This window comes from Geotrypetes seraphini, chromosome 10 (genome assembly GCF_902459505.1).
Source record: "Geotrypetes seraphini chromosome 10, aGeoSer1.1, whole genome shotgun sequence".
Taxonomy (NCBI): domain Eukaryota; kingdom Metazoa; phylum Chordata; class Amphibia; order Gymnophiona; family Dermophiidae; genus Geotrypetes; species Geotrypetes seraphini.
In genome coordinates, this window is record NC_047093.1 from 136,825,651 (window position 1) to 136,842,151 (window position 16,501).

At 40.2% G+C, this 16,501-nt stretch overlaps 1 protein-coding gene across 1 annotated transcript in view; it reads left to right on the forward strand.

Moving 5' to 3' along the window:
• The window catches only part of LOC117368636 (vomeronasal type-2 receptor 26-like), a 44,545-nt gene that overhangs the window by 2,032 nt on the left and 26,012 nt on the right, over positions 1 to 16,501 (forward strand). Inside the window, exons 2-3 of the mRNA XM_033962363.1 lie at positions 6,573 to 6,786; positions 14,408 to 14,696. Coding sequence (XP_033818254.1) covers positions 6,573 to 6,786; positions 14,408 to 14,696 — 503 coding nt within the window. The remainder of the gene's footprint in view (positions 1 to 6,572; positions 6,787 to 14,407; positions 14,697 to 16,501) is intronic.

The window sequence follows — 16,501 nt, forward strand, 5'->3', positions numbered from 1 at the left end:
CCCCGCAGTGCTCTTGCGGGCCCGACTAGGTGACAATATACTGGGCAAAGCCATACTTGAACTTGCAGCCAGGGAAGGGACACATGGACTTATTAAATTTCCCAACACATGGCAGAACCAACCCCAGCTCTGGAAACACCTGGACCCAGAGAGACCCGAAAGAACAGTGTGAAACCTGCCCCTGAATACCAGATCATACGGTTGACCCAACAGTAACCCCTCCCAGCCTGGATGCCATGTGCATCAACCAGGACATGTGCAGGTTTCCTCATTCCTTTTGATATTGCTGGACAGTGCAATTATTTTGGACATCTATAGTGCATTATATACAAAGTCTCTTCTACTGTGATCTCCCGGATATGGTGGAGCATTTAGTTCTTGACATACTGGGTACTTTTCGTGGCCTTCCTGAGGGGGGTCCTCATTGGTGTCATAAGGTGTGTCTCCTTGCTCGTAAATGTATCATGCAATCTTGGACTGCTTCAGGACCTTCGTCCTTTTGAGGTTGGAGATCGCTGGTGCATTCTTTGGCCTCGTGGGAAGCGTGAGAGGCGGCAGGCCAGCCCGTAGAAGGAGATGTTTTTTGCTTGTTTGGAGAGCTTATTTGTCTTCATTATCTCTTCAAGGCTGTAGGCTGCTTCTGAGTATTATCTCTTAAGGAGTCTCATGGACTAGGTGTTTTGCTTGGGATCGGACACTGCACCTGTTTTTATTTATTTATTTATTGAGGAGGGGAGCTTTGAGGTCCCAGGGGCTACAAGTGTAAGGGTCCTTGGAGTGCTCACGGCCTCTTGGTCACTTTTGGTTTTGTTTTGGATCTTTTTTTTTTTTTAATTCTTTATTCATTTTTAAACTTTCAGTAAGTGCAATAAAAATACAATCGTATTCTTTAATATCACTTACTAAATCATCAAAGACTAATCATAACAAATACCCTACCTCCTTTATAATCATCAATAAAACTTTAGCCCAATATATCATTAAAATAACCCCACCCTCCCCCCACCCTGTAGATTAATAAACAAAAGGGGAAAAATAAATTATTAGTAATAATCAATCTATATACGGTAATATTTTGTTAATGGCTCCCAAACATCATTAAACTTTTTAAAACGCTCTTGCTGAATGGCTATTACTCTCCATTTTGAAAATATGGCACAATGAATTCCACCAAAAACTATAACTTAGTCTATCATAGTTTTTCCAATTTTTCATAATATGTTGAATGGCAACTCCTGTCATTATGAGTAAAAGTTTATTGTTTTTAGAAGATATTTGGCTCTTTGCCCTCATTGATGTACCAAATAATATCGTATCATATGAAAGCGCTAACGGATGTATCAGAGGACAAAAAAACAATATATGATCCAATGTACCAGCTTCAAGATGACAGTGCTAACATCTTATTAGAATTAGAGCAATCTAATTTTTGTAAACGATCCAGGGTCCAAAATGCTCTATGTAACAGAAAAAACCAAATTTGTCTCATAGATGCCGACACTGTACATCTCATCCTCCAAACCCAAATACGTGGCCATTGAGATGCAGTAATTTGATGGTTGATCTCAATGCTCCAAATGTCCCGAAGACCAGTCTTTGGTTTCTTATTTAAAAATCCAGATATTAATTTATACCACTGAGTGGTCCCAGGAAGTCCACCTGAAAGCATAAGATCTGCAAACTATAATGATTACTGAGATTTTTCCATTCAGGGAACCCAACCTGAATGGCCTGCTTCAAATGCAACCATCTATAATTTTGTGATTTATTAAGAACAAATTTGTGTTGCAATTTTGAAAAATCAAGCAGCTTATCCTCTGAAATAACATCATCCAAAATACGTATACCCGCCATCATCCAATACTTCCAGATGACCTTAAATCCGCCAATTTGAATCTTGGAGTTCAGCCATAGGGTCTGATGAGTTGATTTATGAACCAAAATAGGTGTTAAATTATTCACATATTTTAAGGTATTCAATGTATCTACTAGGATTCTATTATCCTTATATAATCTAGGCATCTTTGTACTCAACACAACCTCAATGGTGACATGAGTTGCCATTTCAACCATATCCAGTCTGGGAGTTTTTCCATGAGCTCAGGGAGGATCCAGTACATACCTTGATGCAAAATATAGGCTTGATGGTACCTAAAAAAGTTTGGAAAATTTACCCCACCCTATGCAATTGGTTTTTGTAGAGATACCATAGTAATTCTTGCTGCTTTCCCCAGTCAAATAAATTTTGTCAGAATACTATTTTATTTCTTATAAAACGACTCCTGAAAATAAACAGGTAATATACTCATTTGGTAACAAACCACAGGCAAAATCATCATTTTAACAGTCTGAACTCTCCCCCACCAAGATAGATGCAATGGGTTCCATTGATCACACATCTCTGTGACCTTTGTCAATAAAACTTTCATTTACCTTCATCATTTCTTCCAATGTGCTTTGAATCCAAACACCTAAATATTTAATGCCTTAATCCTTCCATATAAAGGGAAACGAATCAAATAATCCTTTTGACAATGAATATTTAAAGGAAGAATCTCTGATTTACCTCAATTTATCTTATATCCTGAAATTTTCCCAAATTTATCTATCAACTCCAATAAGTACGGAATGGTAGATTCAGGATTCCTCAAATGAAGCAAAATATCATCTACATAATCATAAACTTTATATTTATATTGTTTAGGATCTTTTCCTTCCCTATTTCTTTCTCTTTTTTTTTCTTGGGTTGGGGGATCTTTGGGTAACTGGGGTGGGGGATTATGTTTTTTGAACTATGTTTTTTATGGATATTGTTATTCCTGACTATTGCTTCTCTGTATTGTGTTTGGTTTTTAAATTCTCCATCCTCTGGTCAGTGAAATTTTGCTTAGCCAGCAAGTTGTCTGGGCAAAATATAGCCATTGCCAAAGAAACTGAGTTAGAAGTATTCTGCATTTATCATGAGTACTTCATAAGATTGTATATTCACTTGAAAGTTTATGGTAAATATGATATATACATGTACATTTTAAACAAACTTTTATCTGTTATAGGGCAGGTGTAATTGATCTTTACCTAGATTTGGGAGATATAAGTCTGAGCATGTGTCACACCCAACCCCCTTTAATCCTACTTGCAAATGATGAATTTGGGTTTCTGCCAGGTACTTGTGACCTGAAGTGGTTACTGTGGAAAGAAGATACTGGGCAAAATGGACCCTTGCTCTGACCCAGTACAGATATTCTTATGTTTCTATGTAATTATCTAGGTACTATAGGTCAGATTCTGCAATCAAAGACATCTAGAGATATCTAACATTTGGAATCAGCATACACCTTTTATTAATTGGTATGGTAATTGGTATGGGATGCTCACGTGGGAATGGGATGCTCACGTGGGATCTTTCTTTCTATGTTTCTAATAAAACGACCAATTTTGAGTTCTATGCAGAATTCTTAAAATGCTTAGCATGCCTAAGTTGAGGTGATTCATAAACAACAAAAGATCGCAGAAAGAAGAAGGCAGGCAAAAGTATCTTGAAAAGTTAAGACAGGCTGGTCGTGTAGTCAGGAAAGCAAATATGCAAATGGAAGAAAAAATAGCTGACTACTGGGAGACAAGACATTTTTTAGATATATTAGTGATAGAAAGAAGTGCAAAAGTGGCATTGTGAGACTCAAAGGTGAAGGGGAAAAATATGTAGAAGCTGATAAAGAAAAGACTGCATTGCTTAACAAATATTTCTGTTCTGAGTTCACGGCTGAAGCACCGGGAGTGGGACCGCAGAAGACAAACATGAAATGGGAATGCCACTAACTTGGAACATGAGGACGTTACTGGCTAGACTTTATGGTAGATATCCTGTAAACAATGGGAGGTTAGATAGGCTGGAGTGAGCTTGGACAGGAACTTCAGCAGTTAGAACCTAGGGTAATACCAGGTGGACTTTAGTCTATGGCCCAGAAATATCAAAGAAGAAACAAGTTAACTTAATCATGTATTTATTTCTAATGGAATAACGAACAGACTGGATGGACCGTTCAGACCTTTATCTGCCATCATTTACTATGTTACTATGAATGTTTGGCAAAGCCAGTGGACAGGTGGTCTGAAGATCTAAACACAGTGAAGGTGGTTAATAACACAGCTGAGCGAGGTGTTAAACTGATAACTGACTTTGCCATTCACATCACCATAGACCCAGTGCAGTGTGAGGCCTAGTTGCAAGGAGTTGAACACCATTGCAGACTTCAATTCACACTTTAGGTTTTTGGACAATCCTAGTGTGGCTGTTATGTTTCTCTGCTGATCTGCTGGTGTGATTTTATGCACTATCTAAAACTGTCTATTTGTGATAGGCATGATAACATATTGCCAGTAGCCTTGATTGTGATGCTAGTGTTTAATCTGCACAGACTGGAAGACTGCATAGACCATGCGGATTTATAACTCCCTGGATCTTATCCCTCTCAAATCTCCCCTTTGGTCTGATCTCCCCACATATTCCTCCTTGGTTCTAATCTCTTCACTTACCCCCCCCCCCCTCATCTTCTGACTCCCCAGTCCCTCCCCCAAATCTCAAACCTGCCCCCATGGCCAGGCTCTTCACTACATTGGGAATTATGCAAAGGTGATCTCTAGCAGTCTAATGGAATGGGGAGGAATGGTCTTTTTCTACTCCTGCCCCATCTGGCAATGAACTCCAGAGTTTAAATACATATTGAGTGAAGACATTTTTCATCCAGCTTGATTTAAATTTACTATTTAATAACTATATTGTATGTCTCCTAGTCTTGGTATTTTTGAAAAAAATAAAGGATTCATGTCAACCCATTCCACTTCTCTCAGTATTTTATACACCTCTATTATATTATATCTCCCCTCAGCCATCTCTCTTCCAAGCTAAGGAACCCTAGCTTCAAGTGGCATGTGTTGACATTTACAGAAGGGGTACAGTAGATAACCAACCACAGCTCTCACCAAGTCAGATTTTCAGAATTTCTCTCAATGAATATGCATGAGATCTATTTGCATGCAATGGAGGCAGTATATGCAAATAGTCTCATGCATATTCATTGGAAAAATCTTGATAAATTGAGTAAAAGATGCTCTTTTGAGTAAGAACATAAGAATTGCTGCTACTGGGTCAGACCAGTGGTCAATCCTGCTCAGCAGTCCGCTCCCACAGCGGCCCCTAGGTCAAAGACCAGTGCCCTAACTGAGACCAGCCTTACCTGCATGTGTTCCAGTTCAGGGAAGAGTTTGCCAGGTTGTTAGATGAGAGGAGGAGTGAGAGGTAGGGGGTTTGGTTTTAGAGAAGGTAGAAGCCTATTTAATTATTTAAAACATTTATAACCTGCTTAAACTTAAGCAGTTTACATAAAAACAAAAAATAATCAGTATGTAACAAACACATACATAGGTAAATACGTAGATACATCTGAAGCATTTATAATCAGAATCACAACTCAACCGAGAGAATGCCTAAGGGTTGAAGAGGGTCCTAGAGCTAACCCGTGGCGTATGTAGATGTGGTTACCGTATATACTCAAATATAAACCGGGGGTCCCGGTTTATATTCGGGTCCTCCCCAAGCCACCACCCAAAACCCTCCAGGACTTCCTGCAGGCCTTCTTTAGGCAGGGACAGGAGGGATCCCTCTCGTCTCCTGCCCCAGCCGACACTCAGAATTACCACCCTCCTCCTTCCCTCCCTCGCATACCTGTTTATTCCCTGGTGATCCAGCGTGTATCCCGCACTGAAATCCACAAGAAGATTGTAAAGGTAAGCAGCCAGCAGTACACTCAGGCCGGCATGCAGCAGCAAGCTTTTTGTACTGCCAGCTGGCCCTGTACCGCTCTTGATAGGCTGCTGTGAAAACTTGCAAGGCTGGGGGCTGAGTAAAGGGTGTGACGGAGGGGACACTGGGTTCAGATCCTGGCAGGGCATGGCACTTGAATATTAAGCCCCCGACTTATATTCGAGTCAACCATTTTTCCTCCTTTATGGTGGGAAAAAATGGGGGTCTCAACTTATATTTGGATCGACTTATATTCGAGTATATTCAGTAACTAAAGTTCCTTTCCATCAAAGTTTATTAAAAATTTGATATGCTGCTTATTGGACTTTTAAGCAGTCTACATATTTAAAACTATAAATTTGGGTGACAGACACATAACAAACAGACGTACTGTAACGAGAGGGATAAGGGGTAAGAAATACTTGTAAAAATAGAAAAGTGAGTCATTTAAGGGTTGCACAAAAGGGAGGGAATCCCATCTGTATGCAAAAGTTAAAAGTAAGAAAATATGTTAAAGGTTAAAGGCGTCTTTGAACAAAAACATTTTTGGTTTGGACAAGTGCTCGTCATTACCTTCATTTAAAGATTTTTCTCCCCCTAAAGATGATCCATGCATGATGATCCAAAAGTCCATGCGTTAGTTGCAACTCTGAGAAAGATAGAAATCAGTTATTAACCAGGATTTCTCTCAATGAAAAAATGCCCTGAACCATCCACTGTTTCCAATAAAAAGGATGATTACCAATGGTCAATATGGGGTTATCCCATAAAGGAGTGTCTAGTGTGGTGTTAATGGAACAGTCTGAGAATCATAGGCTGTGGCTAAAATGGGAGTGGTATAAAGGAATGGGAGCTTTGGAGATCCAAGGAAGGCTAGCAATGGATAAGGTTGAACTTGCTTTGACTCAAACGACAGCCAGATTGGAACAGGGAATGTGGAGTCACAATGAAATCACCAGCATATGGTGTGTAAATTACAAGCTAATGTATAAGTATTTGCAAAAATCAGGAAAATTGGCTCCCCCTTTATCTCTGGGTTGTTACAGGATATTGAGAGATATCCTGGGCAATTTATCTCCCCATAAAAATTTACGCAACATACAATAAACTTGTTTAAAAAAGGAAGCTGGAAAAGAAAAGGCTAACATCTGTAGAACATAGAGAATTTGTGGAGTCATGGTCATCTGGATAGCCTCCAACCAATACCACCATGTAAGCCATAAGGGGGTCCAAGACTGGCATAAATCACTTAGTTTGTTCAACAGAGTATGTATATTAGTTTTCAATTTGTCTTCCCAACAGGTAGAAAATTTTATACCAAGATACTTAAGCCCATAGGGGCAGGTAACAAACAGGGGATACATCTGTACATATCTCATACATAGGCCTAGACTTTCATTAGAACATTCAAAGTGTACCGGACTGGTCGCTCACTCCTGCATGCCTAGGGTGGGGACTCTCAGCAAGTAAGGAGTCACTGCCTCGAGTTATGGCAGGATTGGTGACCCAGGGGGGCCACTAGATGATCGGAGGGGGATCTATGTAGGAGGAAGGGGACTAGCATTGGTGCCACTCTAAAGTAAGGGCTCCTACCCCTTGATGGCCAATTGGCTAATGAGAAATGCCTCTTGGATGGAGGGGCACGCATGAGATGTGACCAGCGGTACCCACTCGCATGAATGGTACAAGTTGGCAGGAGTAGTCAGAGGAGCCCGAGAAGCTTGGACGGCGACTCAGGCCAACTGGGAGTAGAGCACAGCTTGAACGGAGGTGCCTATTAGTGCTCCCCAATTCAGGAAAAAAAAATTTGATTCGATTCGAATTTGCTGCCCAATTGGGTGTTTCTTTCAAACATCCTGGTAAGTTTATTTTATAGCCTCTTCACCCCTTTTATAGTCGCTTCACCCCCTTTGCCCTCTCCTACCCACACTGGCGCTGTGGTGTAAACAAAATAAATATATAAAAAAGACTTTTCCTTTCTCTGTTAAATCCTATTACACGTTCACAGTGTTTCGTCAGGAGTTTCGTCAGCCGTAAGCCTGAAGTCGTTATGCCATTGTATAGATCCATGGTGAGACCACACCTGGAGTACTGTGTGCAATTTTGGAGGCCGCATTACCGAAAAGATGTGCTGAGACTAGAGTCGGTGCAGAGAATGGCAACCCGGATGATCGCGGGTCTCAAGGATCTCCCTTACGAGGAAAGGCTGGATAAGTTACAGCTCTACTCACTCGAGGAACGCAGAGAGAGGGGAGACATGATCGAGACGTTCAAGTATCTCACGGGTCGCATCGAAGCGGAAGAAGATATCTTCCTTCTCAAGGGTCCCACGGCAACCAGGGGGCACCCGTGGAAAATCAGGGGAGGGAAACTGCACAGTGACACCAGGAAATTCTTTTTCACTGAGAGAGTGGTTGACCGCTGGAATAATCTTCCACTACAGGTCACTGAGGCCAGCAGCGTGCCTGATTTTAAGGCCAAATGGGATATATACGTGGGATCTATTCACTGAGTTAGGTGGGGAAGGGTCATTGCGGTGGGCAGACTGGATGGGCCGTGGCCCTTATCTGCCGTCTATTTCTATGTTTCTATGTTAACACTACCTCTGGGAGGATACACATTTCAAATCTGACATATTGTAATAACATAATAGAAAATAAATTATTTTTTCTACCTTTCGTTGTTTGGTCATTATTCAAATCATTTTGGTCCTAGACTCTGATTGTCTTCTGATAACCCGCTTGCCAGGGTCTCCTGCCCATTTGTCATTTTCTTCTTTCTCAGTTCTAACCATCCATTTTCCATCTCTGTCCTCCCATTCCGTTTCCCTTCCCTCCCCGGGAGTTCTGGCATCTTTCCTTTTTTTCGTCTCCATCTCCAGATCTACCTTTTCTCAACTACCCTTTCATCCAGCATTCTCCCTCCTTCCCCACCACCCCAGGGTCCACCATCTCTCCCTTTCTCTTCCCAAATACCCTCTTATCTAGTATCTCTATTCCCCCTCCACACCATCCCTTGTGTCCAACTTCTCTCCCTTTCTCTTCCTTTCCTCCCTAAATCCCATTGTCCACCATCTCTCTCCCTCTCCTCTGTTTTTAGACTCATTATTTCTCCCCCCCCAGTCTGGCATATGCACATCTCTTTGAGGCCCCCTTCCCTCATTCCCTCCCTCCATGTACTTCTATACCAGGGCCCCCTCCTCTGAAGTCCTGTCCCCCCTGAAGGCCAGCACCCCCTTGTAGAAATACACTACCCCCTGAAGGCCTATCCCCCTGAAAGCCTGCACCCCACCCTAGAAGGCCTGCACCCTACCCCCAAAGGTCTGCACCACCTCCAAAGGCCTGCATCACCCCTGAAGTCCTGTACACCACCCCTGAAGGCCTGCAGCCCCCTGAAGGCCTGTACCCCGCTAAAGGCCTGTACTCCTCCTGAAGGCCTTTTTCCCAAAAGAACTGCGCCCTTCTCTCAGAAGGCTTGCGTGTTCCCCCTGACCACCTGGTTTTACTTTTACTTAATTCTAGAAGTGGAGCAGCCTGCAGAGAGGATCACTGGTGCTAGCAATCTTTGCAGGCTGCCATAGGCCTCTGGTGCTGTCTTCCCTCTGCCGCAGTCCCGCCCCTCCTCTGATGTCAGAGGCAGAATCGCGGCAGAGGAAACATCAGCTCCGGAGTCTGATGGCAGCCTGCAAGGATCGCTAAAGCACTGGCGATCCTCTCTGCAGGCTGCTCCACTGCTGGACTTAGGTAAATGGATGCACGGGAGGCCTGGGGGAAACTCGGATACCACAGCATATCCCAACTGACCCGCTCCTCTCGCCCTCTAAAGCAGGAGCAGCAGTGGCCGGCCAAAAGAGGCAGCACTGCCGCTCCTACTTTAGGGGGCGAGGGGGGAGGGCCAGTCACCGAATCAGATTTGTTTTTACATCGATTCGAATCAATTTACCCGAAGTGAATTGGTGAATTGATTTGAATCGAGAATCGGGCAGCAATAGAGCCTACTCATATATAACCAGCTACGCATTTTGAAATGACTAATGCAAATGGCAGCGGCCACAGTTTTCCCCCATTTTCAGGTGATAGTGTGGCCTCCCGGGGTGAGATTAGGACAGCTAGTAGATGGGGTAGAATTCAGTGATAGATACAATAGTTATTGCTAGTGTAAAAATTGTTATACCTATTAGAGGAATTGAGTTGTATGCTAGTGATAATTACTGTATTGCTTGATGTTATGTAATCATGCTGCAGCCTACAATAAACTTCTCCTAGCAGAAAATTCATCTTGGGCTCAGACTGCATTTTGTTGAAGGGGGGAAGGGCATGTGCAGGGTGACCCGTCAAAGGCCTCCCCAATTTTGAGGAAACTAGCATAGTTTTTGTACAGTGTATATTAAGTGGCTTAACTTCAGTTTTCTCCCAGTTTACAGTATATCCAGATAAAGATCCAAAATGCTTTACCAGGGCTAATACCACTGGGATAGACTTTTCTGGATGCATTAAGTAGATGAGAAAATCATCTATGAAGGCCATGGGCTGGACTTCTTCCTTAACTTGATAACTCATGGGAATTCCAAAGATTGTGAGATGTGACTGAATTTTGTACAATAATGGATCTAAAGCTAAATTGAAGATCAATTGGTGATCAGGGGCATCCTTAATTGGTTCCCCTGGATAACACAAAGGCCTCTATAACACAACCATCAAGAAAAATGCAGGCCAATGGGCAATAGTGCAATATATTGACCTTATTAATACAATTGGATCCTAGATGGTACCAGTGCAATGCCTCAAACATATATGTCCATTCAATATAATCACAGGCTTTATTGGTGTTAAGGAACATAACACAGATAGGAAAGTGGCTTTTTGCCATGCGTATTTGTATATGACTAAAGAACCATTCACCTGTGAACAAATCCACAAGATTGCCCTCAAAATTCTGTATTTTTATAGTTATAACAAATGATAAATTCAGTTCTAAGACAGAAAATATTATTCTACATACAATGAGTCCTGTCATGGCCTTCAGAGGGTTGAATATCTGGTAGATTCTAATCATCAAAATGCATTTTCTAATTTATTTTCGGTGTATCATAAATCAAGTGCACAATTCCCCTGCTGGTATTATTACCCTCTTCACAAAGCACTCCTTTGAAATTAATATTTATCTTACAAGGTCATGTTCAGAAAAACAAGTTTATAAAAACAATCTATATTTAATATCAAATGCCCAAGTCAGTGGATGAAATCCGCTGAGGCTGAACCTTTCAGGAGCAGAGACCTATAAAGATCACACGAGGCCCACACAGCTGCAGGATACTCGCTCGAATCAGCGTTCACATCAACATCAGGATGACGTTCTCTGGTCCATCCTTAATGTGATCTGTGTCCATCAAAGCGTCTTCTCAGTGTCAGTTTGAAACTTCTTGCATAATACATAGATTTAAAAAGGTGGGGTTCACCATGACGTGCAGAATCTTCCACTAGACATTTCCCAAAGTGACAGAGCAGGAAGAGCAGTTGTTCCTCACCTTGAAATATGGGAGCTCATCCCCTGTTGATTTTATTCATATTTTACACTGATCTCTGGAAGCCTATTGAGAGCCAATGTCCAAAGCTGTACATGGACTTTTCAGAAGATGGCTACTACATGGATGGGGACATTATAATCGGGGGATTTGTTCAACATTTTGATCTTCGCTTAACTAAATCCTTTAGCAACATCATATCTTTTACATACATAGGGTAAGTAGCATTGTGTATTACTTCCCTTTTGATGAGTGTTTGTGCATTTTGCTGTTGACTTTGAACTGCAGATGTAACTTGTACCTGTATGAAGGATCTTTTGTGGTCTATGTCTTATAAGGAATTTACATTTTCCTTGTTTTTTGTACAATATGACAACATTTGTAATTACATCTGAGTTTTTGGTGTCCTCATTCAGACTATGAATATTTTTATTTACCATTGAACACATAAACTCAGTGAATTTTTACTAGCCAAGCAATAATCTTCCATACACTGCTAATATGCTATCATTTTTAAAAACTGAAGTTTAATATATTTGCACTTTTGTCAATCTTAAAACAGATGAACATTCCTTGATAGTCCTGTTTGAAAATGTCCTCTGCCCAATGAAAAGTACATTTCTTCTTCCACCTTTAGGCAGCCAGTATGAAGGTTTTCCCAGAGGGGTGCTTTGAAGAGATTAGAAAAGCAGCGAATGTACATGGCATTTTCACAAGAAGGCAGGGCATTTCCCCTTTTCAATCAACCACCCAAAATAGCAGGTGCAGTCACATTTAAAGCACATACTTTACAAAATGAAGACCATTTAGGAGGGGATTTTAGATAAGAAATTAAACATCATGACAGACTCTTGCCTAGTTATTCCTGATGAGCTGGCAATTCCTGGATTTTCAGCACTATTTGACTGGTTAATGCCACTGAAAATGCAGTGCAACTGAAGCATCTCTAGCTGATTAGACGTAACATGGTCTAGGGGTGATGCTGAAATTTACCCGGGATGTGACATTAGAGGGTGAGCCAAGACTAGTGTGGGCAGGAGGTTACAGGTGCTCCTTGTGCTGGTAAAGAGTTAAACAGATATGGGAAGAAAAGTAGACAACCATTTGATAGGGACACGGGAGGAGTATGGGGGTGCAGAAGGGGAGGGGGGGTACCTCTTACCATGACTATGCCACTGAGTTGCTGAGTAAGACTTTGTGTATGTGTTGAAATGGTTGGTGGCTGTGTTGGCCCACTTTTCAAGGTAACGTAGAAATAAAACAAAAACAAAGGAAAAAAGTAACTCACTGCATTTTATGATGCAAATTGTGACAAACAGTATATTTAAGGGAAACATGTAAGCATTTCAGTGATAGTATCACAGAAAGAGGGAGGGGTGGCTGGGTGGACGGGAGATAGAGAGGTTGCAAAGACATTTTAAATTTCTTTGGAGTATGAAATAAAGCCCATATCTTTCTTAAGTGCTGTCTGGTAGGAGTCAAAATATTTCATCATTTTAATTTCAAAGGTGCTATGTTCTTGGATTGAATGGGAAACACTGATTCCCAAATAAAATGTTCTTTTGGATAGAAAGAGTGAACAGTTTGTGAAACTATATTTTGCTTTTGTGAACTCTCCAAATATTAGAATAAGAGACTTATCAGTCAATTTTTCACTCTTTCAAAGAGAACAAAAACCAGGAGACACTAAATTACATTACATGGGAGCACTTTGAAAAGAAAGACTAGGTGACAGTCGATGAAGTTACAAGGAGATACTTTTTAAACCAATAGGAGGAAATAGTTTTTTTATTCAAAGAATATTTATGCTCAGGATCTCATTGACAGAGGATGTGGTAACAGTAGTTAGCATAGCCGGGCTTTAGAAAGGTTTGGACAAGTTCCTGGAGGAAAAGTTCATAGTCTGTTTTTTTGAGATGGACATTGAGGAAAGCCACTGCTTGCCATGGGATCAGTAACATGAAATGTTGCTTCTATTTGGGTCTCTCACACACTGTCCCACATGGCCTCAACAAGTCAAAAGAAAAAGGGGGACAGGTGAATAGATAAATTACTTTCACTCTCTAGAGTTGCAATGAACATCAAAACAAATTGTTGAAAAAACTGCTTTCTATAAATTGGAAGAGAGGTATAAGAGTTGCTTATGAAACCTGGATCATATGACCTTCTCTAACGCAGTTATTCCAGGTCCTTATTTTATGATGTAAGCCTTTAATCAAGTGACTCTCTTTTCCTATTTACTTTCTGTTGTTAGCAGTCACCACCAACTTGTAAATGCAGAGAACCCAGAAAATTAAAAAATAGTCCAAACAATATATGTCCTTTTCAACTCCAAACATTGATACACGATTTAAGACAACTTGCTTCAGGGGATTCTTGCTGCCGATACCCTAGAAAAATACATAACATGATTAAATATCTAACCACCTACAGCAACATCTAGCAAGAATAAAATTAGCTCAATCAAAACTCACTCTATTCCAACTAGCTCAAAACAATTCATGGTTCAAGAAGGTTCGTGGCTCAAGGAGAGTCCCGCTTGTGTGTAATCAGATGATGACATATTAAGTAACCAGGGCTTAATGGAAGAATATGTTAGAGAATTTGATTATATATATAATGACTCTAACAAACAACAATAGCATTGAATATTTAGAAAACCACTTTAAAGCTGCTCCCACCCATCTCAAAAAAGCACCATCAGAGACATGCATGATCACAAAACCCTCTTCATATAAACCATGAACCACCAAAATACCCTCAGAACACTAATAGCCTAACACTAGGAATGTCCATTAAAAGTGGCTTCAGCACACCAGGTTTCATTTTTTTTACTGCAAGGTAAAAGAGACCATAGTTTTGTTTTTTAATTTTTTTTGTATTCTGATATTTTATTAAAAAATAAATACGCATAAATATGTGCATTTTTGCAAATATTCCAGGTTCACAGTTAAGCAACTATGATCTTTTTTTTCATTGAAAATTTTTATTGAAAAACGAACAAAACAATGATACATCTACACCAAGTCATAAGGTCATATATAGTAGAGCCATGTGAAACGATCATCTTAATGTCATTACAGATATTTTGCACTTAACACCTATAACTTCTTGGCCTTTGTTTTTGCGGTGGAGGAAATTAACAACAACTCACAGCTCTTACCCAACATCACACTGGGGCTCCATATTAAAGATTCTTTTCAATATACAAGGAAAATAATTGAATCAACCTGGAAAATTTTGACAGGACAGAGCACAATCGTAAATTTCAAGTGTAATTCATCTCGCACAGTGGCTGCCATCATTGAAGGCTTTACAAACGAGCAAACATATGAATTCTACAACATGTTCCAGATATATCACTACCCACAGGTCAGAAAGATTCTTAATCTTACTTTACATTCTATCCCTTACCCCATATCAGGGGTCTCAAAGTCCCTCCTTGAGGGCCGCAATCCAGTCGGGTTTTCAGGATTTCCCCAATGAATATGCATGAGATCTATGAGCTTGCACTGCTTTCAATGCATATTCATTGGGGAAATCCTGAAAACCCGACTGGATTGCGGACCTCAAGAGGGACTTTGAGATCCCTGCCCTATATAGTCCATCCTTGCATACCATAAATCCTCTTCAAAACGAATTCACCTGTATCATGCTGCCAAAATGTTCTTTCCTTTGCAGTTGCAGGAAGAACATTTGAGACTCCTGCTCCCAAACTCTGTGAATCAAATCTGAATAGAAAGAGGTCTGTGCTGAGGAAGTGGCCCAACTAGATTTGAGCTTGAGCTTTGTGGAGGGAAGTATAATATTCCAAGTTAGGGAGGAGCCATGTCCTTTTCTTCCTGGAACTGGTCCAGCAAGAAATATGTAGAACAGCCACAAGTGGGAAATCCCACCAGGAGCTCACTGGAGTATCTATGAACAATGGAAGGAGGGGAAGAAGAAAAATTAGCAAATGTACTGTGAGTCTGGGCAATAGCTGTCCCCTGTTGCTATATAGAAGAAAGATAGAGACTTGTTCACATCTAAATGAACTGAACAAAGGTATGTAAGTCTGACCAACAACTGCTCATTTGAGGAACAGTATGAGCTAAGGATAAGGGTCTGGTCATGTGGAGACTGGATCTTGATTCTTGGCCAGAGAAAGTATAACATAGGAGAAGCTGCTGGTAATATAGAGGTCTGTAAAAAATGTTCCAGGACTGATTTTATAAAAATATATTAAACAATCCTACAATTTATTCCATTGGGTCATCTTCAAAATACTCCCTTTCCCTATATATGCAATTTTCCCAATGTCATTTCCACTTCTGGAAACAGTCATTAAAAAGATCTTCAGGAATCGACTAAAGTTGCTACATCAAATTTTGCTTTACAGTATGTCTTCAGTGGTGTCAAATCAACCGAATAAGGAAAAATTCAGAGATGTTGAATAACTAACTTGAATAAGATGGAGAACAAACTCATATCGAGTTGATTTTATTACCAGATATCAAATACCCAAGGCACTACTTATTGATTTTTCATACCCTTACAGAGGTGATGTGTTCATGATTGGTCTTGGTAAAATGACGTGCATAAATTAATTTTTAATTATTTTTTACAGGTTCAAAAAAGTGATAATGTGCTTATAGTGCTGTAAAGGGAAATCACTTATCTTCATGAATGACGGCTGCCCAACCGTTTCACTCTTGGTTTCATCAGGGGCTATAACTCTTTAAATACATGCACCAATTTCTAAAAGAAAACAAAAAAAACCTGATTAATCAATTTAAAAGTGAGAATCCTAACATCCATAGCGCCTTAATTCAACATATTTTAATAATTAACATTAAGATTTATTTCATTATTCAAAAAAATCACCTCATTAGTAATAACTTTTGAATTAATAAATTAAGAGTTACTTTTTTAAATTATTTCATTGTATCATTTCATTATTAAATATTATTGTAAATCCCTAAGCCATAAAACATGTTACCTACTGTAATTATAATGTAAATAGATCTCTCTAAAACCTTAAACAATGAATAATATTAATGTAATGAGTCTAAGAAACCTGCCAAGCATATGCAATTTAATTAAGAGTGTCTAAAGGGTCCTTTTACAAAGCGGTTTAACGCACGGAATACCGCGCGTTAAACCGCTTGCTGCGCTAGTACCTAACGCCTCCATTGACG